General features: G+C 35.8%; 1 protein-coding gene and 1 long non-coding RNA gene across 5 annotated transcripts in view; one reads left to right on the top strand and one right to left on the bottom strand.

The window, feature by feature from the left end:
* The window catches only part of LOC138720116 (uncharacterized), a 42,600-nt gene extending 42,457 nt beyond the window's left edge, over positions 1-143 (bottom strand). Inside the window, exon 1 of the long non-coding RNA XR_011337365.1 lies at positions 60-143. This is a non-coding gene — a long non-coding RNA (uncharacterized lncRNA). The remainder of the gene's footprint in view (positions 1-59) is intronic.
* Positions 144-251: 108 nt separating this feature from the next.
* On the top strand, positions 252-24,214 carry PDLIM3 (PDZ and LIM domain 3). Of its 4 annotated transcripts, XM_069855924.1 has the most exons (8): positions 256-484; positions 6,181-6,332; positions 8,006-8,090; positions 13,988-14,055; positions 17,362-17,625; positions 20,212-20,339; positions 20,994-21,105; positions 22,614-24,214. In XM_069855924.1, the coding sequence occupies exons 1-8, from the start codon at positions 392-394 to the stop codon at positions 22,801-22,803; spliced, it is 1,092 nt and encodes a 363-aa protein (XP_069712025.1). In that variant the 5' UTR covers positions 256-391; the 3' UTR covers positions 22,804-24,214. The 4 variants fall into 4 exon arrangements, with proteins under 4 accessions (XP_069712026.1, XP_069712027.1, XP_069712025.1 ...); XM_069855925.1 differs by lacking the exons at positions 13,988-14,055; positions 17,362-17,625 and adding an exon at positions 13,353-13,540 and having other exon boundaries at positions 252-484; XM_069855926.1 differs by lacking the exon at positions 17,362-17,625 and having other exon boundaries at positions 255-484.
* Positions 24,215-26,275: the final 2,061 nt, after the last annotated feature.

Here is a 26,275-nt window from a genome sequence, read left to right as displayed (position 1 = left end):
ATCAAATAAGCAACAGGATTGCTTTAAGAAACCAGTAAACACTGCATCTTGAAGCTTACTGATTGTCGGGCTGAGGGGACGCTGAAGCAGCAGATAAAACTGATGTATTTGTTGTAAACTTTCCAGCATTCAGGCTTTACTTGTCTGACTTTGATACTCCTCCTCTGTGGGTGGAGAAGCTGAGGGACTGGCTGACGTCACTCAAAGAGTAGGGATAAAGTGCTGTGTCTGCGGCTGTGGAATGAGTAAAACTTCCTAAGAGGTATATAAGGTCAGCTGCCCTGTCTGGCAGGTGCTGTACTGACTGCACTCTTCCTCCTACAGCTCAGCTCCTTACATAGACCTAAGGAAAAAAGGACAGTAACCAAGAGGGAGAAAAAAAACATCCACAATGCCACAAAATGTTATTCTCCAAGGACCGGCACCCTGGGGATTCAGGCTCTCAGGAGGAATAGATTTTAACCAACCCTTAATCATAACCAGGGTATGTACTCTTTCCGTTTCGTTTCCATTTACTGCTTTTTTCAGTTGTTGCACATTTTGGCCCTTTACTTTTCTGGAGTTCAGAGATGCAGATGAAGCTGTGCGTAGATGAGCCAGTAGCAGCTAGTTCTGAGGAGAGCCAGCTGAATGCAAACAGTTTTTACAAGCTGGGTAATGTGTTTCTGGGATTGCTTTACTGGTCTAAGAGATTTTAGATGCATTTCTACTTGTGCCTCAAAAATTAAATTCAAGTGCCTTGGTGTCAGAAAAACTCTGGCATGATTTCCCCAAGGCATTCAGATGAGAAAATTAGTTTTGATCCTTCTAAAGGCCAGACATTGCTTTTATCATTTCATGACTAGCCTCTGTGATCACTAGGGGAGAAGACTGTTTAGCAGCAACTCCTCACATCTGGAAGTTTGTGCTTTGCAAACTCTATGCCAACTCTACAAGAATAAACTGACTCTCATTTAATTAAATCAAGTTATGATTATTGTCAGCGAAGGCAACAATACCTGCTTTTACATATGTAAATGTCTTCATTTTCATGAATGTTAAATCAGTGAATTATTAGAAAGTTATCCAGTCCTGAATATGAAGCAGATAACACTGAGGAACTATCTGCCTCTTCCAGAAACAGAAAATTTGCCTTAGCCCCCTGACAAAGGCAAGAAGATGAACTTTCACTTTTTCACAGATTTTGAGCTATTAATTGCCATTTATTTAAGAAACCAGTTACTTTGTGAATGAAGCATATAAAACACCGTCAGCTGCCATGCATCTACAGACATAGATCTATTCAAAAGACAAGTTATTTATTTTGGCAATTGATATATTTTGAACATTGTGTTCAATGTACATCAGACTAGAATTAGTCCTCTTTATATTTTTGCTGCCCTTCAGAGCCTCAGATGCACCAAAAACGTACGTTCCACAAGCCTCCAAATCACAAATGCTTGCTTTTTTAAAAAGAAAAAAAACAAAACCTGCACTATGACTCAATATCAACACTATGCGTGGTATTAAATAAACGTCAAGAGCCTTGAAGAATGGATACCACTGGTGATGCCTTGCAGTAAATATGCTTCTAACTAAGAATATGTAAGAAAGTTGAAAGACCAACCTTTCACATATTACACTAGCAAAAGTTAACTTCATTTAATAACTTATTTCAGATTTATATAAGCATAAAAGATTTTACTTAGTTTAAATGGAATTAAACCAGAATGTTATTTGACTGCATCTAACTTTATAACAAATATTCAGAGGATGTAGAAAAGCCTTTGGAGAAACAGAAGACAAAATCATTTCATAAAAAAAAGATAAAATCTCTCCATGTGTTTGTACCTTCATTGCCTTTTAAGGGCCTCCAAAAGAAAAATAGTTTCCATTATCTCTAATGAAAAATATTTCGGTGGTGTCTGGTTTGCATTTTCTTTGTGTTTTGATTAAGTGTAATGAAGTTTAAAGCTGCAATAACAAAAGATGTTACTATAAATGTAACTTTCTAAACAATAAATTACATTGCAATTGACTCATACCTACCAAACGCCTCAGAAGACATAAGCCATTGTTTTCTAGCATATTACAGAAATAATCAAAATCACATTTTTAGTAGAACTATGAAATAAAATATATATAGGGAAAAATTACACTAATTTTTCTTGGCTCAAGTACAAAAATATTAATGGTAGACTTTTTCCAAATTAGCATTTCTGTTGCCATAGCATACATTTAGAAGAGTCCTTTAAAAAAATATTCATGCAGTGGCCCTTAAAAATTAGCGAATATATCACAAAATCCATATGTCTTGGTTTTGGGGGGGCTAGGTGTTCCTTTCCTAAAAGATGTCACCAGCAGCCTGTTCATATTTAGCTTAACTGTTGTGACAAGAAATTATTCTTTAGCCATTAAAACAATGAATAGAAATTCTTTTTAAAAACATTTTGAATAATATAATTGGACATGTGTTAGGTTTGGTTGGCCATGGCCCTCATTCAACAAGTGAAAGCTTTTACCAGGACTCGTCAAGAGAGAACGACAACATAAGAGATCACCATTCACCTGTCTAAAGGACAGATGCCATCTCTAAAACCCATCAGCAATTCATTCTGTTGTTTTGACTGTTTCAAGCAAATGCAAAAGCCACAGATCATGGTCACTGGGAGAGGAACAGGAGGGTACTAAAAATGGACATATTCAGATTCTATTAGAGTCAAAACCAGTTAATGAATTAGAAATAATGAAAACATTTCTTTAAATCCTTGCAGCTTTACATGGATGCAAAGAAATTACATCAATGAAACTTATCAAAGCCCTGTTCTTAATGAAAATGAATAATTTCAGTTTATTCTGAACAGAAGATAACATTTTGGCTTAAGCATTTAGAGGAATGCAATCCTGGAATTTAGGTGATATTGAACAAAGCATTTCAGAAACAACCGAAACTTGTAGAAGGTGGAGGGAATGGCAAAATATTATCAACTCTAGATTTAAATTCTATTTTAATAAAAACCTTTACAGATCGCAATGCAAATATTTATCTTAACTCAATTTTATATTTAGCCACTCTGCCTGCAGACATTCATAACTTTTCAGAAAACAGTCTGACACGTTTACAAAGCTGTAAATATTGAGCTTCATAACTCTATTAAGAGATGCAAAGAGGGTTTTTTTGAAACTTCATGCGAGACATTGCCCCTCTTGTGTTTAAATAGCTACCTAGTCTCTGACAGGATCCAAATGCTCAACACATATCCTTGTATTTATCCAAATCTGATATATTTCCAATTTTTTTCAAAGCCCCAGTAGAATCTACATCATGAAGCCACAGTGACCAAGCAACAAACACGACATTCATAACACAATTCTGCACGTTCACAATACAAATCTAACATGTTACTAATAAGTTCCTTAAGAAACAGTATCACTTACGTTATTGATGTAGCCACAATAATACTATATTTACAATACAGTGTAATCTTGCAATGCACAACCTGGTCTCTTTCTATAAAATGTAGGCTGCAGTATTTTTCTCTGCCTGCCTTCCCTGTAAGCGACCATCAAGATTTCCCCCCTGAAATACCGAGAAAAGCAAAGAGCTGGCACGTGGACGTATTCCTTCTACCTCATTCTAGTAGCAAATCTCCAGTCCTTTCCATCAAACACAACAAGAGCAGATGAGGGAAAAGATTACATGAGGGCAAGTAGTTCTGTACCCTAGAAGGCCTGGGCAAGTAGAGCTCAGCACCCCAATTAAGGTGCTAAGGCCCAACAGACACATCCAAGATGACTGGCAAAAATAAATTTTTCTAAGAAATATGAAATACAGACTTCCGACCCCTTCTCCTTTTGCTCCCACCAAAGCATAGTAACTCCACTCATATATTACAGCATCACTGTTGCTGGTGATAATATGCTGAGAAAATCCAAGGGGCTTTACATTACTACCAGCAACACAGAGTGGCTTAGGTCCTAGTAGCAGCACAGATGCAGAGGAACAAATATGCTACTTTATAAGGCAGGATCATTATCTCAGCATACTGCTGCATTATGCCACAGAAACAGCAGAGGATTTGTTGTGACATGTAGAAAGAACAGTCTACTGAGTAACATATAAGGGTTATTCAAGCAAGCTTACCCTTGACAGGGAACCAAGAATGGCTGGGTTTGCCCATTTGGGGTATTAGAGCATCAACTGTCACAATCAAACACTAGGAATTCTGCTGTCGTTTGTCATTCCATGCATGTCCAAACCACACTAAGCAAAGTTAGGACCCATTCCAGGTTAAAGGAAGAGACATGATTGTATCTCTACCCCTGTCTTATTGCAATAATGTAAGAAGTCTCAGTGTAGTTTGTGTACGCTTACAGATGTTGAAGCTGAGGAATAGACAATTCTGGAGACTTCAGGCTCAGAACTTATGAGCAACTTCCTCAATTCATACTCAGATTATTCAGGCACCTTAACACTACAAGCACATGAGTCCATTCTTTTGGAGGGTGAGGGGGTAAGAGCCTCCAGCTGGCCACAAGTACTCATTTAGAAAGTTTGTTTGACTTGATTATAACAAATGCATTGCATTACAGTTTTTTCCAGTGAAATCATGAAGTAAGTTTATGTGCTGGAATGCAAACAAAATCACACACAAAAAAAAAATCCACAACAAAAAAAATTTTTGACCATTCAGAACCCCCTAAGAGAGATGGACAGCTGAAAGATGAGAGAATGACTCTATTTGGGTGATTTTTGCTATTGTTTCAATACTATTACAATGCAGCACATATCAAAAAGAATATTTCTATTTGGCTTTTTGCCAGCAATTAGTACTGCTACATTCAGAGTCAAAAAGTTGGCCAGGTTCACTGTAGATGGGGGTCAGGACATGCTGGACGTATATTGGGAAGCTTACTCTATTCTTCTACTGGAAAACTAGGAAACACCAGACCAGAATGGGGGGAAAAAATTAGTCTCCATGGCATGTTTTCCAGTCCTCCATAACACTTGTTTACTTTTAATAACTGAGATAACATTTGCTTCCACTATAGCAGAAATCATGGTGAGAAAAATTCTCTCCAATAGCTTTTTTACTTCATATAGAGGAGCAGTTCTCTTAACTACACCATTATAGACTATATTGACATTTACATCCTTCACATCAGTATTCTTTTAATTGAAATTAAGCAGCTAGTGTTATTTTAGATTAATCAACTTGTCCCCCTTGTACTGCTGTTCCAGAAGAGCTGAATTCCAGAAGTTTATGTTCTATATCCATCAACTCCATGTTGTTGTCTTGGTTATCCAAGCTCATCTAAAATGGCAACACACACCTAAGAGACCTATTTTCCTCTCAGTAACCAAAGCCCTGCTTAATTGGTGTGAGAAATCATTGATTTGCTAAGCATGATGTAGAAGATTACCAACAAGACCAAAAAAAAAAAAAAAAAAGGCAAGCTAGGAATATAAACTTAAGGCTGTTTCTGTGAATGTCAGTGATGGTGGGATGTTTCCCTGAGGTGCGAACTGGACCACACAGATCACCTTAAAGAATCAGGGCCATTGTTATTCAAAGATAAGCACTTCAAAGCATTCAGGGCATAGACCAGACATGATTAAAGAGAAAAATGTCATTTCAGTATTAGCATATTTCTGATTGCTTAGCAAAAACTTCACAACATGCAAGGCCAGGCTGGCTGCAAATACACTAACTGTGGTATTTGTCCTTAAATGTGGTAAGGCCACAAGTGCCTACCAAGTCAATAGCATATCATGCATGTGAACATTAAGTAGCACAATATCTTAATAGATCTATTCTCCTGTTACTACCTGGAGCTGAAGGGAAAAAAGAAACTATTTTGTTCAAGCAAATTACACAATGGAAGTTGAGGCAGAAGATTCAAAGATGTGTTACAATAACTATAGAAAACACAGTGGAAACTATTTCATGCAGAAGGGGAAAAATAATTTCCATCTAATTTGAAGTTATGGTGAATAAAGCATTTATGTGGTGATCTGACTGCAGAAGGCCTGGCAGAATTAAGAATGCACTTTTTTAATAAGCAATCATATAGTTGCTTACAGGTCCAGTTCCTTCCTCCCCAGCTAAACAGGAAATAGGAAAGCACAGTGAAGTTTATTTTCCCTATCATTTTTCAGGTATGAATGGTACTTAAGCAGTCAAATTTTGTTTTTTTCAGATTACACCTGGAAGCAAAGCTTCAGCTGCCAACCTGTGCCCTGGTGATGTTATTGTAGCTATTGATGGTCTAAGCACAGAGAACATGACACACAATGATGCCCAGGAGAGAATTAAAGCAGCTGCAAATCAGCTTTTTTTGAAAATAGAGAGGTACGTGTACTTGTCTGCTTACTTCCAAAATAAGATGCTAACCAACTAACTGACTATACAGTACAACTATTATACAATATAATTATTTTAAATAGTTTTAAAGTTTTTCACAAAACTTTTAAAGTTACAAGCACCCAGACCCCCCTCACCAACTCCAGACGAGGCAAGACTCCCCAGAACATGTCTTCATGGGCACAAGAAGAATACTTTTCTCAGGCTACTCACCACATTTATTGAGCTGTGAACTGTACCACCTACTGCCTTTGTTGACTCCACAAGTCTTAATGTTTGCTGTCAGCAAACAAACAGTTCTTCCCGTTTTGGGGAAATAATAAAACCCTCAGCTAGCTGTCACCTGTTAAGTTACCTCTCTGTTCTAATACTCCCTCAGCCACAGATGCTTATCATTGCCTCCCACTCTCAGTCACAGACAATGCTCCTAGTATATATTCCCAGTTAAGTAACAGCGTGTCAGACTTTTTTAAGGTGGGGGTTCTAAGCCAACCTCTTCAATCACAATGTAGTAGACCAAACACAGGATTCTCAAAGCAATGTTAAAACCAATCAAAAACAAAACTAAACTAAAAAAAAAAAATTCTTACCTAAACTTTAGTAATCCAGAAACTTTTTGTGTTTGTTTCTCTCAACTAAAGCAAGCAAGAGAAACAACCTGCATCTCAACATGTCCCAAGTGTGTTTGCCCAGCCTTTAATCAAAATTACTTAGCACACTCTTTCAGCTGTGTCCAAGAGCCAGGCAGCTCTGATTGACCTCAGGCACTCAGGGAGGCACAGCACTTTACTACAGCTGACAGCAATGCCTCTTTCCAAATAGAGAAGGTGGTTTTGTCTTTTAAAGGAGCATTGTCTAATTACTAGCGCACACAGCACAACTGAAAATTCCTACAATTAATTCTAGGCTCCATTACAGATTGATCTATGCCATTTAGCAGTTCTCTTATGACAATTTTCAAAATATAAGAGAAATTGTGCCTATGACAGATGTACATATTTTTTAAATGCTAAGTATTTGTATTTATATTGCAAATAGTACTAGATTAATACTTAACATTAATATTACAGTATTTTAAAATTAGCTGATAAATTTCACATTGTCAGTGAAAACAGAATTGTAATGGATGTTTGCACGCTTGTTATCTCTGCGTGACTCAATCACCTGTGCAACTTCTATTTACATCACATATATACGCTGCATACCTAGATTGTAGTCTTCGAACACTGAAAAAGCAGACTTTGCTTGGGTCATAGTGAAAGAAATTGATGTTGTTCTGGTTTAGTATTATTAGTAATTCATTATTTGTGCAAAATATTCTCAGGACCCAGCATTCATTCTATCAACTATGAAAAAAAAGAAGAAATCTAGAAAGTTTGATCAGCTCAGGGCAGAAAGACACCCATTTCCCTTTTCCATTGCATTTGCTAACTGCTAACAAATTATTTGCTCATGTTCATAGTATATATATATTTTTTTTTAAGTAAATACACTTTCTATATATGCTTTCTATATGGTAGACATTATATATCATTGAAATATTTTCATGTCAAAAGGCATAGAAAAAACTTCAAAATTTCAAGTTGCATTATATTTTGCAGGAACATATACGAATCTATAGGAATTCACATTATTTAAATTCTGCCTTTCCTTCTTTCTAGGGCAGGAACTAAACTATGGTCCCCACAAGTTTCAGAAGATGGCAAAGCACATCCCTTTAAGATAAATTTAGAAGCTGAACCACAGGTATGAATTGTAAAAAGTTACCTGATCATTTTTGTTTGGCTTTTTACACTCTAAATTATCTCCCTTGTGGTTATTAAAATTCCTTGAATAGCACTTCATCCATTATCTGCCAGCCTGCCAGTTTAAGCTAATACAAACCATGACAATTTTCATATGTATGAACATCAAAATGTGTCAAAGTATGTATTCTGTTCCTTTTTCAGGAAAAACATGAGTGCAGATTCAGTTTCAGTAAATCCTAGACAATAAATATTTCCATGAATTCTGTTTTCATGCAGACACTCCCAAACATCAATATGGCATTTCAGTGTGTTCCAGTTCTCTTTCTTCTTTCCAATCTAAAAACCTACAATGAGTGATAAACAGCAAACTTTATCAGAAATAACATAGCCTCTTCAGCAGCAGGAGATAAGGAAGATTTTAAAATGCATATTTTTGCATATTTAAAATGCATATTTTTGTGGAATAGCCAGGATACACATAAATAAATAGCACCGAAACAAATTCACTGAAGAAGCTATATACAAAACCACATAGGCATGTATGACAGGAGATTAATATCTCTGCATGAAAGCTGCATTCCTAAAAAGCATAGTTGTTTGATAGTAAGCCACAAGATTTCACTCAGTGCTACATATCAGGTTCTTGAAAAGCAGCTTTCTCCTAGATAAAATAGTCAACCTCTTCATTTTAGTATATCTCTCTTTCCTTCCTAGGAATATCAGGCATAATGAGTATATTTAATAAATAGTAGGCCCCAGAAAAGTAGCACTGCTTGTAAATAAATATGCTAAACCATTCTAGGGATGATTTACATTTTAAACTGTTCCATCCAAGAACATCCATCAACCTGATCTCCCTGCAGAAAAAATATAGCCCTTTTTTCTACAGCTGCTGAAATTTTAAATTACATTTTCCTGCATATTCAGTGGCAACGTGAGACCCAGCAGTGTATATATCCATAATGAAAACAGCACAACATCAAGGTTTCTTTAACCTTAGGTGACAAACTATTGCACACCATAACCTGTGCTGTTTAGGTCCTACTAGAGTTTGCTTAAGTGCAATAACAAATAAATGCATTGAAGCCCAGACAAATGGAGAAAATTCCAAAAGCAGTATAGTGTTACTTCAAACGTAAAACCCTTTTATGCAGAAGTATTGTAGATATTGATTGCTGTGCAGAAAGAGAAAATCAGTGAGTCCTATAAAAAGCATTTACTCCATTTATATAATAATTAAAGTTACTCAAAAAGTCATGATGTTATAAATGTCAAGAGATTTTTTTTCACTTTCGACAGATATGTATTTTAAATTTCACTAAGAAAGTTCCACAAAAGGAAATCAATAATTTAAAATATATTATAAACCAACTAAATAACAATCTTACACATTCTTCTTAGTAAATATCTAATTTCTATTTGCAAGCTAATGAAAGAAAGTTATAAATTAAGGTAAAATTTGTTAGTTTTTTTCAGCAATTGCCCAAATAGTTGGCCAAAGAATGCTTACTTTAGCTTCAATGAATTAAATTATTTTACAGATGGTTGGAGGTGGTTATATAAAAATTGATAAACAACTAAATATTGTGCCTACTTGTAGCTATAGAACAAGGAACCTTGATGTGATAACAAACTTTTGCATGAGATTGAGCATCCCCAAAGAGTCATTTCAAGATTGCTATAGGCAACTGTGATAGCACAATGAAAGTACAGTTATAATACTAATAAATAACCTACAGCAATATGTGGCTGTCTGAGAGAGACTCTTGAAAGCTACACATTCCCACATAAAAACCAGTCACCATTGATCTGGAGTAATTTACAGTGTGACAAATAAATAATAGGAGATAATAGACTATATGTTGAGGATTCCAGAACCAGACACAATATTCCAGATGAGGTCTCACAAGAGGGGAATAGGGGGGCAACCTGCTGGCCACACTTCTTTTAATGCAGTCCAGGATACAGTTGGCCTTCTGGGCTGCGAGCACACATTGTCAGCTCATGTCAAGCTTCTCATCAACCATCTCATCCCCCCATCATGTACTCAAAAATGAGGATTGCCCCAACCCAGGTGTACAACCTTGCACTTGGCCTTGATGCACCTCATGAGGTTCTCACAGCCCCACTTCTCCAGCCTATCCAGGTCCCTTCTGGATGACATCCCATCCTTCTGATGTGGCAACTACACCACTCAGGTTGGTGTCATCTGCAAACTTGCTGAGGGTCATCTATACATTTTCTCTCAGTTACAATTCCTTCAACCTCATCTGCAATGAATTATTCTCTATTACCAAAATTTCATGGGTTTGTTTTTACTTGGGCTTTTCTTTTTTGCCTCTATCGTTGCCTTTGAACATTTTGTTCAGTGTGACTAAGCTTTTGGCCATGAAAGACATTATACATTCCTGGGAGATATAAATATTCTGTACACATACATAAGTATAAAAATCTAAATTAAAAAAACAACCCACTATTCTAAAAAGAAAGTGTATAGTCTATTATCACCTCTAATCAAGTTTTGAAATAACATAATTGTGCTAGTCTTGTTTTGAGGACCTACCCTTCTTCTGTAATAGCATTTAGAGGTAAAGAATTCAATCTCATGGTACCTCCAAAATTTAAATATCTGTGTACTGTCATAGCAATTATCCCCAAGGAATGTCATCATATGGTCTGTGTTGGATGCATTTCTACAGACTTTGGGTGTTACAATCATTCAATTCCTGGTATCTCTATCAAGGCAAAATGTAGCAAGGACTGCAAAAAGGACATCAGTCAGCTGGAAAAAGAAATTAAGAAATTTAATACTTCAGTTCTCAAATATTCCTGATTAGGAATTTCAATAACCTCCGGTTCTCATTTAGCTTTTGAACTAAAGGAGGACTTTTCACAGATTCAATGAGATCCAATAAACACAAGAGCTGGACTATTTTTGTTGCTGTATGTTCTATCACTGACATTTTATATGAACAGATGAGTTAAAACAGAATTTAAGTCTGACTAACTGCAAATACTTGTTTCACAACTGTTACATCGTAAGAATGCTACCATGGTGCCATATGTCTTCTGTGCTGTTCATTTGTCAACAAGAAATAAAAAGGGGGTGAAATTGCTATGTTCATAGTTGGTTTTGTTCATTTTGTATCATACATGTATTTAAATCAATTTTATATTTCACATTAATATATTTCACTAAGTAAACTTGATCCTAAACACAAGTAAATTATTTCCATTTACTAACACATTGTGTTAATTGCAGCCCAGCTCTATCAGACAGAAACAAGGAATCACAAGTAAAATCTTTGTGCTCATTTATCTGATTGCTGCTTTTAGTAGCCTCTTAAAGTGCAATGCTGCTAAACATTTTCATTTAATAAAACTGCTTTTTACTGTTTGCATTTTCTGGTTGCACATTCTATAGATCCATGACTTTTCATTAGATCTATTCCTAACTATATTTCTGAAGCTGATTCACATTCATTTTTCATAATTTTTATACATGGTTCACCAAAACTTTGAATAGAGACTTGATATTTTGTGAGAAAAGAAATAATGTTCTGACGCATGAACAAAAATGTACATATGTCAAAAATGTATTAGTGCTTTTCTAATCTGATCTTATTATCTTGATTTATTTTGTGGATTTGAGTATTCAAATATCTATTCTGGTTTTTGGTAATAGCTTGTATTTGTTCTAACTGGAATTTTTTCTAGCATTCCTAAAGGCTACGGTAAAAAGGCATTTCTGCATCAAAAAATCTACTTTGTTTAGAGTTTATTTAACAGAAGAAAGAGACTAGATTGTACAGCTTGCAAGACAAAAATGAAAGACCACAATTGCAACTGAATAATTTGAAAGCTGAAGATGTTGATTGTGTCACCATTAAAAACACATGATTGCAAATACCAGACAGTGTAAATTGTACTCAGTAATTAAGCCAAAAGCTGTGCTGCTTAAGATACAAGCTTTGGCAATTTGAAATAAATCTCATTAGACAGTTTCAGAACTTCAAGTGTCCATGGGTCATATGACACAATGGGATAGCAACATAAATACCAATCAATCACACTCAAGCCCAAAGCCAAATCAGAGAACTGGCAAAGATTCCCATGAAAACTGAAGTATTAATGACCTGCACTACCTTAACATCACAAACTCCAGTTTCTAAAGAAGAGACCAATTCAGATTACAGAAATCTATTTGTTAGGAGCAAGAGCTTTTTATTCCATATAGATGGCAGTTCAAGGGCTCTCGCAGCACTGTCTCCAAAGAGTTCCTCACCCACTAGCACACAAAAAAAAAAAACCCTCAGCAGATGATAACACTACTTTTTCCAGACTCTATTTCTGTGGATTAGTTATGGACCTGAGCTGACAGGGACTCAAAGATTTTACTACATATGCACAATACAAATAAGGGAATTTCAGGCAGTCAATAGTCTTTATTGTTCCAGGCCAATCACTACAGAACACTAAGTTATCTGAAAGGCCATCAGAGATTTTGTTTCCAGGTCTTATTCCTACTAATTACACAACTGGGGAAATCATCTGAGCCAACAATACACAAAATTGTATTCCAGAAATATGCAGTCATAGGCAGAATAATTTCCAATTTACACATTTCTGAGTTTTGCTTATTTATTGTGATTTCACATTATCATTAAATCATAGAGCATCACAATTTTTTTTGATGCACAGGAATGCTTCAAGGTATGGAATAAATTCAGAAGAACGTCCTTAATCTGATATATATTTAAGACTATTTTGGTTAAAAGAAGTATTAACAATTATGTTTTCTAGGCAAGACATTTACAAAAAGATGTTCATATTTTTGTGACTCACTCCATCAGTATGTGACAAAAATGCAGAAGCCAGAGATTAGTATTAAGAAAAACAATTAAGTTAACTAAATGTGAAATATTTCTTGAAGAAACAGTGCAAAATCTAGAGAACAATACAACAGGTTACTATCATATTCCTGCCTCCCATATCTACTTTAAGTTGCACACTATTTGCAGATGTGGAATGCCTTCTGTTTGCCCTGAGGCAAGAAAATAACAGTCTCTGAATGTGTTTGGCATAAGTAGCAAACAGAAAATTCATGGAAAAATATAGTATGCTTGCACCAGTTAAAAAAATAACAAAGTCGCAAAAGTAAAAATGCAGAAATTAACAATACTTATGTTGTCAGGTTTACTCATTACTAGCTTTGGTGTGCATTGTAGCTTTGTGTATTTTGTCTGCCTATCATGTACAGGAATTCAAGCCTATTGGTACAGCTCACAACAGAAGGGCCCAGCCTTTTGTTGCAGCAGCAAATATTGATGACAAAAGACAGGTAGTGAGCTCCTCCTATAATTCTCCAATTGGGCTGTATTCATCTGGCAATATTCAAGATGCACTTCACGGACAACTGAGGGGTCTCATTCCTAACTCATCACAAAAGTGAGTACTGGTATTAACTTATAATACATAGTCTTTTGTGGTATATCACTATCTGTTCTGTTTTCAATTAAAAAGTCCAGCTCTTGCTGTTTTTTCTGATAATCAGGAGTTTATTGATTATCCAAAAAAATGTTGATAAATGAAGCCATTTTTTCCAACACAGAAAACTACACCTTACACTCTGTAGTATCAGCGCTGCAGGTAGCTAAACTATGCCCTCAGTGTTGGGGTGCAACACTATCTACCACCCTTCGCTCTTACAAATGCACTTTATTCCAAATGTTTCTGAACAGTAAAGTGATTGTAATTTGAGGACCAGGAATGTACAAACTAAACTAAAACTGGTTACTTCATGGTTATAATTTTAAATCTTCTTTACCTTCTTTTTAACTAGAATTGAGTATTTGTAAGCCAAAGAAAGTTATTTTAACCCTTTTGTCTTTACAGGATATGAACTACTTTGAACACAAGCATAATATTAGGCCCAAACCTTTCATAGTCTCAGGCCGAAGCAGGTTATAAACTCTGAGTGCTGTGATGGATTTGAAAGCATGGTGTTATTTTTAATAGATACTCACCATTCGCATTAATAAAGCATACTGATGCATTTGAAATTTACTTATAGTATTATATTGCCAAACACTGAAAATGAAAAAAAAACCAAAACCAACCTGAAATGGTTGACTTGCAGAGATCAGGCCTGAAATTCAAATTTCTATTTCCAAAAGAAAGCAGGCTCACGCTCCCATCTCAGCTATACTGACAGAGTCTGAAGTAACTGTATTCATGAACCTGATTCAGTGTGGCACCAGACATTGTATACTTATAAATCTATGGCACTCTGAAATTCTTCTGTCCAAATGCAAATACGTGCAAATTGTTAACTGCCAAATAAAAGGGAGATAATTATATAAGTTATCGCCTGGGCCACTCAGAGATTTTGTTTGCTTTTCAGCAGACATCTATTCAGAAGGCAACTTAATGCAGAGCTGGAATAGAACTATCTGATGCCACAGACACATAAAGCTCTAAAATGCAGAAAAGCTTATGTATTTACATCCATAATTTTGGTGTAATATTGCTCTATCATAATGGGATTAAATGCCTCAGTTACTATTTTTACATTATTAAACACAGAGAAGAAATAAATAACGTGGACTCTGTAGCTAACCACACAAAGAAGCTCAAAAGTGCCTGAGTGATGTAATCTATTGTGATATTTATCCTTTCTAGCAGTAGTAGTTTTTACTGATGGGTTTAGTATTCTGCATTTCATTCTGAAAGCTTAAAGTGCCTGCATTTCAATTAGACTAATTTAATTCCGACAAACTAGATAGAAAACCAAGATGATAATTGATTCCTGTGTATAGAGGACAGTCTCATATCGATTATCAGGTTTGTGAGATGTGCTAAATTTTTCAACCACCTGAGTGATAAAGAGGAGGCTGCAGGACGTGGATAGAGTCCCATCCTTCTCTGAACAAGAACTATCAATGTAGAACACCTCTGCTGTGGAGAAAAGGTGCTCATCTATCCTTGCAATCTGATGCTGATAAATGACAAAACAGTCCTTAGCAAAGGTGCATGGCCTCTTAACGTAGCCAGCATTTACATACTGTACCCAAACTGACTTTTGAATCATTAGGTACCGTTTAAAGGTACCTAAAAGGATTTATGGAGATCCAAATGAGTGTATTGAGAGTCTAATCTCCTAATTCAGAAACTGCAATTATGCAATGAAAATATTGAACTAAATGGCCGTTTTCCAGTATGTCAGATTAGGGAAATAATCTGCAAGAATTAACCTGACAGTGATGCAAGAAGTTTCAGAACTTTGGTTGGTCAAGTCCTGCCAGCTGTTCTAGCACTGGAAAAGACTCCAGTCTTTGTGTTTATTTACTGCAGAATCTCTGATGCAGGGTATTACATCTACAAAGCCTTGGTTGTCACACTGTTTGTCTGCTGCTTCTTCACCACTTTGGCTTGATATATATCATCTCCTAAACACAGCAAAACCCAAATCACCATCTTGACTGTAAATATGCCCTTAGGACAGACAGCTGAGGCTAAATAGGACTTTGACTAGAAGAACAGATTCTGGACTGTGGATATTAGCTAACAGATTGGACACTAACCACAATTTTTTACTTTACTCTAGCAAAACTAACTGGAAATCATATATAAGTACACTTTATTTAGACTTTACTTAAAATTTCTTCTGTTTTAACATTACTATGGCTGCTTGTAGCAAAAGTTATGCTTTTTCTAGCCTTTTCCTGGGACTTTGCATTTAACTAACACTATCAGCACTGACAAAACTTACTCTACTGCAGGATCTAAAGGTGGTCTTGATTCTTCAAAAGAAAACACTGTAAATTTATAAGTTGCCTGTGTGAATTTTTTGGCTGGCTGCAGCTAGGTGATGATGCAGAACTGTACACTTGCTTTAAAATTTGCTTCTGGAATTAGCTTTCTTTTGATATGTCTTTGACAGTAGAGTACATATTTCCCTTTACATTTTTGAGTGGTCCTACACAAATCTTCCTCTGAATCAAAGGGAGAATTTTGGGTCTTCTCCATCCAAGAGTATCTATTAGGCAGAATATTCTACCCTTGCATTAGGAAATCAAGTATTCTCCCGAGTTTACGCAGAACCATTTTGCTCAGAAAGAATTAATCACAACCCCGATATGCCGCTTGGAGGAAAGAGATTAAGCATTTTTCATCTCATAGCACTGAATATCACATAAATGGCAACCAGAGACTGTGGAAAGCCTGGGCTTTGTGCTGTTACTGAGCAACAGCAAAGGAATATCTCATAAAAAAGAAAGCCGCTGAGTTGTTACAGAGAAAATATAGAAGTGTTCAAAACAGTGATGCTGAAAAGACATTGGGCTAATGTTCACATTATTATACTAATCATTTCCCAGAGATGTCAAAGTGGTGTGCAGTAACTTTACTGCTGTAATGTTATGCAACATTAACATTTCTAAGAAAAACGGTACATCTTTTTTATTATGCATAAATTATCTGTAAAATCTACTTCAAAAGCAGTTAAATGAATTCTCTGAATATATACCCATTGTTCTTGTGAAGGACCACTTTACATTCTACTGGAAACACTGTAAATTGGAAATGCAAAAGTATGCCTGGTTGTTTTAGTATCTTTTCTTCTTTGAAATGTTCAACAAATATTTAAAAAATTAAACAGAGGATTAAAAATTAATAAATTAAAGCTTTAATAAATATCTTATTGTAGAATTTAAGAAAACCTAGGAAATTTCACATTCATTATTTTACACTGCGTTATAGTGGTGTAACTGTGGACTGAGATTATTGTGATGTACAAGACCGGAACAACGTGTCTAGGATTCCAGTACTGCAGGTGTTTATTCTGTCACTGACATGGACAACTCACAAAAATTTTGTATGCTGCCCTTTTGTAGATGTCAAGAATTACTCATCTAGAACAAAGAATTTTAAAACGGCTTAATTAATCCTCAATAAAACCTAGCATTAAGGTAATATTATGTTCTGAGTTATTCAATCTATCGAAGAATTTTTACTGTCTTTAAATAAAATGCATGCCAGAATTTTAAGAATTGCTTTATAATTGGCATTGACACTTTTTACAGAAAAATACTTTTCAATCAATACATATACTTTTGCTTTTCTCAACTTTCTATTCTTTTGCTTTTCTGTATCTGATCTATTTACGCTTTTCAGCCCTGTTAACATCACTGTATTCCTGTACTTTTGTCTTTATTCTCTATAATCTGACACGCATTGCACACTCTTCTGTAATCCGGCTATTAACACAGTGGATGCAGCACTCCTTCAGGGATTGACTGTGGCAGTGGACGCAGTACTCCCTCTTCAATTAGCACCGTTAGCTCTATCTGCCCTACCGAGCTGAAAGCAGTGTCTAAGATGGCCCCTAACATTCCCTTGGAAATGGAGCTTCCCGGTGTCAAGATTGTACACGCTCAGTTTAACACACCTATGCAGTTGTACTCAGATGACAATATCATGGAAACACTGCAAGGCCAAGTTTCTACTGCTCTGGGGGAAACACCCGTAATAAGGTAATTAGAAGAGTATCTTTAGTGTTTATGAATATGCAAATTCAGAATATGCCAAAAATCATGAGCTTTAATAACATCACACTGTTTCTATGATAACAGGTAAAAGGGTTTGAGAGAACCTAAGTAATTTAAAGGCATTCAGTATTTTCATTAAAATAATAGTAATTTATGACTTTTAACCCAAAATGTTAAAGGAGTCTTTCAGAATTTACAAATAAATATACTGTAGGATAAAACCTTATATTTGTAACTAATAAATAAAAACAGATGATACTACCTGGACTATTAGCTGACTGACCATTCCAAATCAAGATTCTGATTCCCTTCAAAAGTCAAAATTATTTATTATTATTGTGACATTTATTTATTTAATAATCATTTAATAACTCATTCTTATTAATTACTAGCAAAATATTATTAACTCAAATTTATTTCAACTGTTGAAATTCAAGTGCTAAAGCTTAGGAAATCTTGTAGCTGCTTATAATGTTCTAGATATTTAACTCACATTCAGGAGAACTCATTCAGCACTACTAGCTCTTGCCCAAAGAGTCAGATTTGACTTTGTAGGCCTACTAATCCATCTCTGCCTTAGGGATTTTATCCATTACAATGACTAAAAGTTGGGCAGGAAACTTATGTATTCGGATAACAATGATGACTACACAATAAAAAGTTTTAAAGCACTACTCATTTTTTGCACAGAACAATTAATCATTCACATTGCTTTATCTTTACTTTTGCATAATAGTAACTTAGTCTTCTGTTTCACAACAGTACTTATTTTAATTATTCATATCATGTATGGTGTAAACTAAAGCTAATTACTAATATTTTAAAAGAAATAATTACTGGCACCAATGAACCTTCTTCAGCATCTTGCCAATTAGGCTGTGATCAACCATAAAAATCACATTTATACAGAAGTATTTAAGCTCATCCTATCTGATGAAAAGAAAGCCATAGCTCAATAAGTTTTTGAAGAGTAATCTTACTCTATTGCATGAATATTTATCCTCAATCACAACAATTAAAGAACAATAAAATAAAGTTTACTTTTTTTTTTCTGAAATCATTGATTAAGCCCAGAGTAACCAGATTTCACAAATGCCTATGGCATTCCATATTTGAGAACTGACTCTCCGCAGGGGGGTTGAAATGTCTCTTTTGTTGTGGGATTGGTTTTCACTACGTATGCATTTAGAAATGTTATCTTACACCTTTCTGTTTGTTTTTTGCCTTTTGTATGCAATTGTATTAGCACTTGTTTGATGCTTAGAACCATTTCAGTAAAGAGGAGAGAATTGAAGGTTTAATTAGTCATTGGTGAGAATTGTAAAAAACCAAGGTCATTCAATAGGAAAGCTTGTGACAAGTGAAGAAAGTGGTAGTTTCTTTACCAACTAAAAGACAGCTCAGAGAAATCTGTCGATTGATGAAGATGCAAACAATTAACATAAGCAATAGAGGTCACTGCCCAACTGCAGCTGCTCTTACTGTCTTACTGTGCCATTTGATAGCTTAGATGCTACCCTAGGAAACAAACCAAACCACACAAACTAAACCCTAGATCAATTAATTGTGGAATGAGTTGCTTATTTCCAGTAGAAACTTACCTAAGTTTCAACAGACAGTAAATTTGGACCTTTCTAACTAGTCCCAGTAGCAGAAATTTACCAATGTCACACATACAGCCAAATTCCTGACACTGCTCTTCCTCTGAGCTACTTAGGATGTTAGTTATCATGTTCAATTTAAAACTTTCAGCACAGTTTAAAATACCATGAAATATTCTTGGTAAAATCTTTGGCTCATAGGTCATTGGTAATTCAACCATCAGCTGTTGTTTGGACAACAATTTGCTTTATATTTTTGTCTTAAAATTGGCATTACAAAAATTAAGCCATGCCCCATTTTAATTAAATTAAAAAACATAATTTCTATTCATCAATGTTCACCTTATAATGCTTCCTACTATGCAATACCTACTTCACTCTTCTTTCTTTCATTTCTGTAAGTTAAATAAGTAGCAATTATCACAACCAAATAATCACTATATTAACTCACGATCAAGCCGACTTAGAAAAGTAAGAACATCTTCATGTCATGATACTATCACAAAAGATTTGTTTGCTTAGGTTGTGGCTGACCTTATGTGAAGATACAAGCTGTGATTTTAACAACATTCTTAAGTCTAGCTGCTGTGAAAATGGAACTTCTGGATACCGTACCAAAGAGCACCTGGTATACAGTAGTTGATTACAGGGATGCAACTGCTTTGTGGTTAAACACAGGTACCTGTCTATTTCCAAATGCCGTTAGAGCCAGAACAGTAATTATGGAAATGCTTTCATAAGTCTGTAGGTTTGTTCTGTAATAATTGCACAGAATTTTTTTTCAGCACTTTTTAGATCAAGAGAAAACCATATAAAGTGATGCCACCTGGAAGAAAGAGTCTTTCAGTAGTTCTAGAAACACATTGTCTTTATGTTTCTTTTCTAAATCATATTGTATGTGTGGTAGAGCTATTTCTTTAAAGTTATGTTTGTTAAACTGCTTTATGTGCTCTTCCTCCTCGTGATACAGTGACCCATTACCCAACTCAGTGCCTCAGTCTGATGTGTACAAGATGCTGCATGCCAACCATGAGGAGCCCAGTCAACCTCGCCAGTCTGGCTCTTTCAAGGTGCTCCAGAATTTAGTCTCCGAAGAAGGTGGTTAATAATGACATATTCTTCCTGTTCAAAGTATTTTTAAATGTTTGCAAAATTTATTAAAGCCCAAGTCATTCTGAATCATATGCATAGCACTTCAGCCTCCTAACATTTTCCCCTGCCCCTTGCTTTTAGAGTGAGCTAACGCCTGTGTGAATGAAACAGTGGTGCTAAACACATTTTTCAGAATATCTTCTCAGGTTTTAAGGTCATTAGTGTACAAAGTTGATTTTAATTGAATGATACAAATTTTTATGGGAGAGATCTTTTTAGACAACTGCATATAGTCGTGATATCAAGAAAGAAAACACTCTCTTACAAATCCAGGAAAAGAGAAATTTAAACCAACTACTAAAATTTCCCCCTCCCTCTCCTGCTATACCCAATACCAGCTATCAGAGAATTAGATTATGTCTATGAGACAGAGAGTACTATATATAATCACTTTTGTACTTGCTTTTTGGCTATAAATATGCAATATTTTTCCCAATTCCAAAGAGGAAGAATCTGGCCCATTGATATAGAGAAATTTCATCGTTTGTTGTTATAAGCGAAAGCCTGCAAATACATCCAGAAGTGTATTTATAGGAAAAGTATTTAACAGCAGATGCTTTTATATTAGCCTATACATGACAGCATTGTTTTGGTTCTCAGATGGACGCCCCGTGGGTACAAGAAGTGTGAAAGCACCTGTAACAAAGATACCTACTGCCATGCCTGGTGTCCAGAAAGTGCCACTGTGTGACAAGTGTGGGAACGGCATTGTGTAAGTTGCTTCTTTTTAGTTTTAGAAGTCTCTAGTTCAAGCACATGTCCTCTAACACCACTGCAGACTACAGGAATGCTTCCCAAGCTATGGTCTTGGTCATCATCTGCACTAGTAGAAAAATGCTTCTAGAGAACTGAGATATAAAAATATATAGCCCTAAACCCTAAATTATTAATCTGTACATTAGACACTTTCAATACACATTATTTCAGTTTTGACAATGTCCCATCAAGGCTTTAATTAAGATTTCTCAGCACCTCTTGCAAGTCAATCAATAACACATACATAATGAAACCATGCAGTTACCTATGCTGCATTTTCTCATGCTGTGAATTCTAAAAAGTTTCTTGGTAGTGTAAAGTATCCACCCTCCCAACCCTGAGGGAGGATCCAGAAAGCTCTGCCAGCTTGTTTTAAAATTCCCAGATTTCAAAACTAACCTTTTCCTCCAAACTCTAATTCTTCCCAATGAACTATTGAATTGTGTGATCAACTGATATTTCCATAGAATCATAGAATGGTTTGGGTTGGAAGGGACCTTAAAGATCATCCAGTTCTAGCCTCCCTGCCACAGGCAGGGACACCTCCCACTGGATCAGGGTGCCCAAGGTCCCATCCCACCTGGCCTTGAACACTTCCAGGGATGGGGCAGCCACAGCTTCCCTGGGCAGCCTGTGCCAGTGCCTCACCACCCTAATTGTGAAGAAATTCCTCCTTATGTCTAGTGTAAATATGCTCCTCTCCAATTTAAAGCTATTGCCCCTAGTCCTATCACTACGAGCCTTTGTAAAAGTCTCTCCCCAGCTTTCTTGTAGGCCCGCTTCAGGTACTGGGAGGTCACTACAAGGTCTCCTCGGAGCCTTCTCTTCAGGCTGAACAAGCCCAACTCTCTCAGCCTGTCCTCATATGGGAGGTGCTCCAGCCTTCTGATCATCCTTGCAGCCCTCCTCTGGACCTGCTCCAACAGCTCCATATCCTTCTTATGTTGGGGATTCCAGAACTGGACACAATACTCCAGATAAGGTCTCACAAGAGAGGAATAGAGAGGCAGAATCCCCTCCCTTGCCCTGCTGGTCACACTTCTTTTGATGCAGCCCAGGATACAGTTGGCTTTCTGGGCTGCCGGCTTCTCATTGACCAGCACCCTCAAGTCCTTCTCTGCAGGGCAGCTCTCAATCACATCATCCCCCATCCTATAGTGAAATTGGGGATTGCCCTGACTGTGTAGGTGTAGGACCTTGCACTTGGCCTTGTTGAACCTCATGAGGTTCACACATGTCCACCTCTCCAGCTTGTCTAGGTCCCTCTGGATGACATCCCATCACTTACTCAAACTCAGCTTCCAAACTTAAATAATGCTGTAGCTCGCAAAACTACCAGAGGAACAACCTAAAAGCCTTAAGATAAATACCTAGAACTTGCTTTGTGTCATACTGTGTTTTCTTCTCATTTTAAATTCATATGAATTAATTGTTGGGGTTTTTTTTTTCATTGTTTCCATACAGAGGAACAGTGGTGAAGGCACGTGATAAATACCGGCATCCAGAATGTTTTGTGTGCTCTGACTGCAATCTCAACCTGAAACAAAAAGGCTACTTCTTTGTGGAGGGCCAGCTATACTGTGAAGTTCATGCACGAGCTCGCATGAGACCACCAGAGGGATATGAAGCAGTTACTGTTTACCCAAAATGCTAGTCTTACATTAACACACAAATATATGCATGCACACAAAAAGCCGTTAACAGCTTAGAACTGCAGTGCAAGTGTCAAGACTTCTGCCCAACTCGAAAACAGCAGATTTTTAAACCTCTTCTTGTGGGAGTCTGAGGGAAGTGGAAGTCCCTATTAGCCAGTAGCATATTATGCCAGTAAAATTCTGCTAAAATTTTGTCTTTGGAGTTGCCAACATAACTCAATGAAGTATAAACTACAACAGCTGTATTCGAATAAAAAAAAGCAAAACAACTGAGGTATTACATGATTGCTGCAGCATATACAGAAATGCTGTAATCGAGGTGTTATTTTTAACATAAATTAAGTATCTGTGCAAACACCAAAGCCATCAAAGTGTCACTGGCTGGGCCCTAATAAATGCAGAAACTTGACAGATCATTAGAAAAGCTGCTGTTTTACAGGTATAGTACCAAACAAGCAGTTGATGATGTCTGCTTCCACCATCTATTATTCAACTACTTTTAATATACGCCAAAAATAGATTTTGCTTACATTGCTTTGAATTTGGAGATATATTGACTTAATTTTCTGATGCAGCAACTGTGATAAGGAATAAATACGAATTCATACAATAAAATGGCTGGTATAATAAAGACTGTTTAGTAAGCAGCAAAATAGAAGTTCTACATTGTTTTAATGATTTACAATTAAATCAGCTTTCACATCACTTAGCAGAAAATTCTTCTGAGGCGTGCACACACATACATTGAATTTTGAAAAAAAAAAAACAACAAAACAACATATTCTGAAAAGAACTTAATGCAAACTGAGAATGAAAATAAATTTTAAAACCTTTCTGCAGAGAATGGTACTGCTTTTTTTGCATCTCCGCCTTCCAATTTCCATTATAGAAACGATGTGGAATTATCATCATAATATCTTTATTGCTGGTAAATCAAAACTTGGACAACTTTGAAAATAAATGTTAATTGAAATATGCAAAGGAAATAACTTTTATATAAAGCCTGATGAAGTCTTAAGGAATAAAAAAAGGTTTAAAGAATACAGATTTTAAATGAAGTTCTGAAAGCTTTTAAGGGCTGCATTGCTTTCAGGTAGGTAATATACCATCTTCAGAAGGTATCAACAATTCATAAATTATTTAGTGGAGTGTTTTGAACCTGCTTTAAAGCAGAAAAATCTAAAAAATTTATATCAAGTCTACAAGACTAATAGAAATTAACAATTCAGTGGCAATCCAATATACTTACACATAATATATAAGTAATCTTATATACTTTTCCTATTCTACAATATAAGAAGGTTAAAACGTAAGAAAAATATGGAATCAAAATAAGAAGCTGTATATAAACTTATTTTAAAACTCAGATGAGTCTCAAAGCTTGAAATAAAACGTCTACATATTCAAAGACTTTTGAAAATGTCTTATAGTATTATTTCAGAATTTAAATGTTTTTAAAATGGGTGTGTTATTGCATTTATAATTTATGTCTGCATATTAAAAGCAGGCATAAAAAAGTGTTGCAACCTTTTAGAGTTTAATTTCTGAATTATTTTCGGGCATAACACATAATTCTGCTCCTTGTGTATCATGTATCATTTGTAGCATTTATATTTTTCTACTGATAATATCCACAAACCAAACCTGAAAATTCTTTTGAAAGTGAGAGTTCACATAATGTCTGTTTTTACAAACCCAAAATGCTGTCGGTGTTTTAAAAGGTTTGCTTAGTGTTCATTACTTTAAGGGATAACTGAGCGTAAAAATAAATCTGCTACATATGATAACAGTTTTCTATTTTTCAACTGGTATGAAAAAATGAGAAAGTGTGAGTGTCAAGCGACTTGAAAATAATTGAAGTTTGGCATTTTCAGCCTGATAGAGGGGTAGGCTTTGGATTTATCAAACAGCTGGCAAGAATGAACACAATTTTTTTATTGAGTATTTGACTGAGATTAGGTGCTTTCAAAACTGAAGACCTAAAACTGCTCTCTCTTTTACAGGTCAAACATATCAATTGTAAATGTGGGGAAACTCTCAAAATGTAGACATGAGAACTGTTAGGTTAAAAGAAAAGTCACAGAATGTGACCTGATGCCAAAACTTTGGAGAAAATTCCGTGGTGCTGCATCATCACATGGTGCTATTTTGAGAGCTATTTTTTAAGGCTGGGCATGACTTTGATTGAATTAGAAGGCAAGCCTACCTAATTGCAAATAACAGCCTATGTGAAAACCTTAATACCATTATAACATAAAGCAAACAAAGATTTTCAGTTAACGTGGATTCTAAAATCCTTGATCCTGACAGAGTAGAAAAAACGTTAATCTCATCATACAGTCATATCAGTCTGGGGGAGCTGAATACAGAGGTTTAAATGTGAGAGAAAGATAAAACAATTCTCTCTATTGCATGCTCAAGGCTGAATTCTTTACCTCAGTAGAGTGTCAGTGGTTCCTGACACAAATCCTTTTCAAAGTGTCTAGCTAAAGAACTATCCACTTTATCTCCTGACTTAAAAATGGCATAGCCAGTAAATCATGGTAGCTTAAGGCTACTGTGCCTCTCATTGGACTCAATGATCCGGTGGGTCTCTTCCAACCTGGTTATTCTATGATTCTATGATTCTATGATATATTACAAGCCACAAAGAGTGATGGCATTTATGCTTAGATTCAGAGAAATATAGTAAGTGTATCTTCACATGCTTGTTATCTCAACTCTTCATATATTGATCAACAGGTGTAAAAAGGTTTCCTCAGCTATGCCACTGCTGTATAAACAGCAGGGCTGTTCTGGGAGATGCTAAAAACTTATAAGAAATTGTAATTCTTCAAACAAACAATCAAAGAATTGCATCTGAAAATAAAGAAGTTAATTTATATGGACTTTTGTAACAATTGTTCCAAGAAAGATGCTTTTGGTCTTTTAAGTAACGCTGAACTGTTGTAAAGAACGCTAATGTGCACCAACCACTAATGGGAATTCAATCCATAGAATCAAAGAAGAGGTAAATAGACTCTCCCTGAAACACAAATCAGGTGGATGCCAGGTCCTCAACAGGCGCTGATCTGCCTCTACTGCACCACCCTTGCTAATGCACACATAGCTCGAAGCATTTCTTGGAGCTTTCATAGAGAAAAAGCTTCTTAACAGAAATTAAATTACTGACTGATTAAAACTAGAGATATACCCAGTCTCAGAATTTGGACCTGGCTTCAGATGTTCCAAAGTTCAGAGGAGTTTTATGAAAAATTATCGTTCCAATTTCTATAAACTATATGAAAGGAAAGAGCTTTGCAGTTGGGCAGAGATCTGGCTTGCATTTAAAATACATGCACTTGATTTTAACTCTGTATTAGGGGTGCTTTCTCATAAAGACAAGACTACTATTTTCCAAATGAGGTCATACATTTGTAAATAAAATTGTGGATATAAAACATAGTTGTTAGCATATTTCCAGGAAATATC

This window comes from Phaenicophaeus curvirostris, chromosome 4 (genome assembly GCF_032191515.1).
Source record: "Phaenicophaeus curvirostris isolate KB17595 chromosome 4, BPBGC_Pcur_1.0, whole genome shotgun sequence".
Classification (NCBI taxonomy): domain Eukaryota; kingdom Metazoa; phylum Chordata; class Aves; order Cuculiformes; family Cuculidae; genus Phaenicophaeus; species Phaenicophaeus curvirostris.
Note: the sequence above shows the minus strand (reverse complement) of the source record. Positions and strands in the feature narration are given on the sequence as shown.

Coding starts and splice junctions, on each gene's coding strand:
- PDLIM3 (XM_069855924.1), top strand. CDS start 392: ATGCCACAAAATGTTATTCTCCAAGGACCGGCACCCTGGGGATTCAGG. Junction 485..6,180: donor AACCCTTAATCATAACCAGG/GTATGTACTCTT, acceptor TGTTTTTTTCAG/ATTACACCTGGAAGCAAAGC. Junction 17,626..20,211: donor GGGGAAACACCCGTAATAAG/GTAATTAGAAGA, acceptor CTCGTGATACAG/TGACCCATTACCCAACTCAG.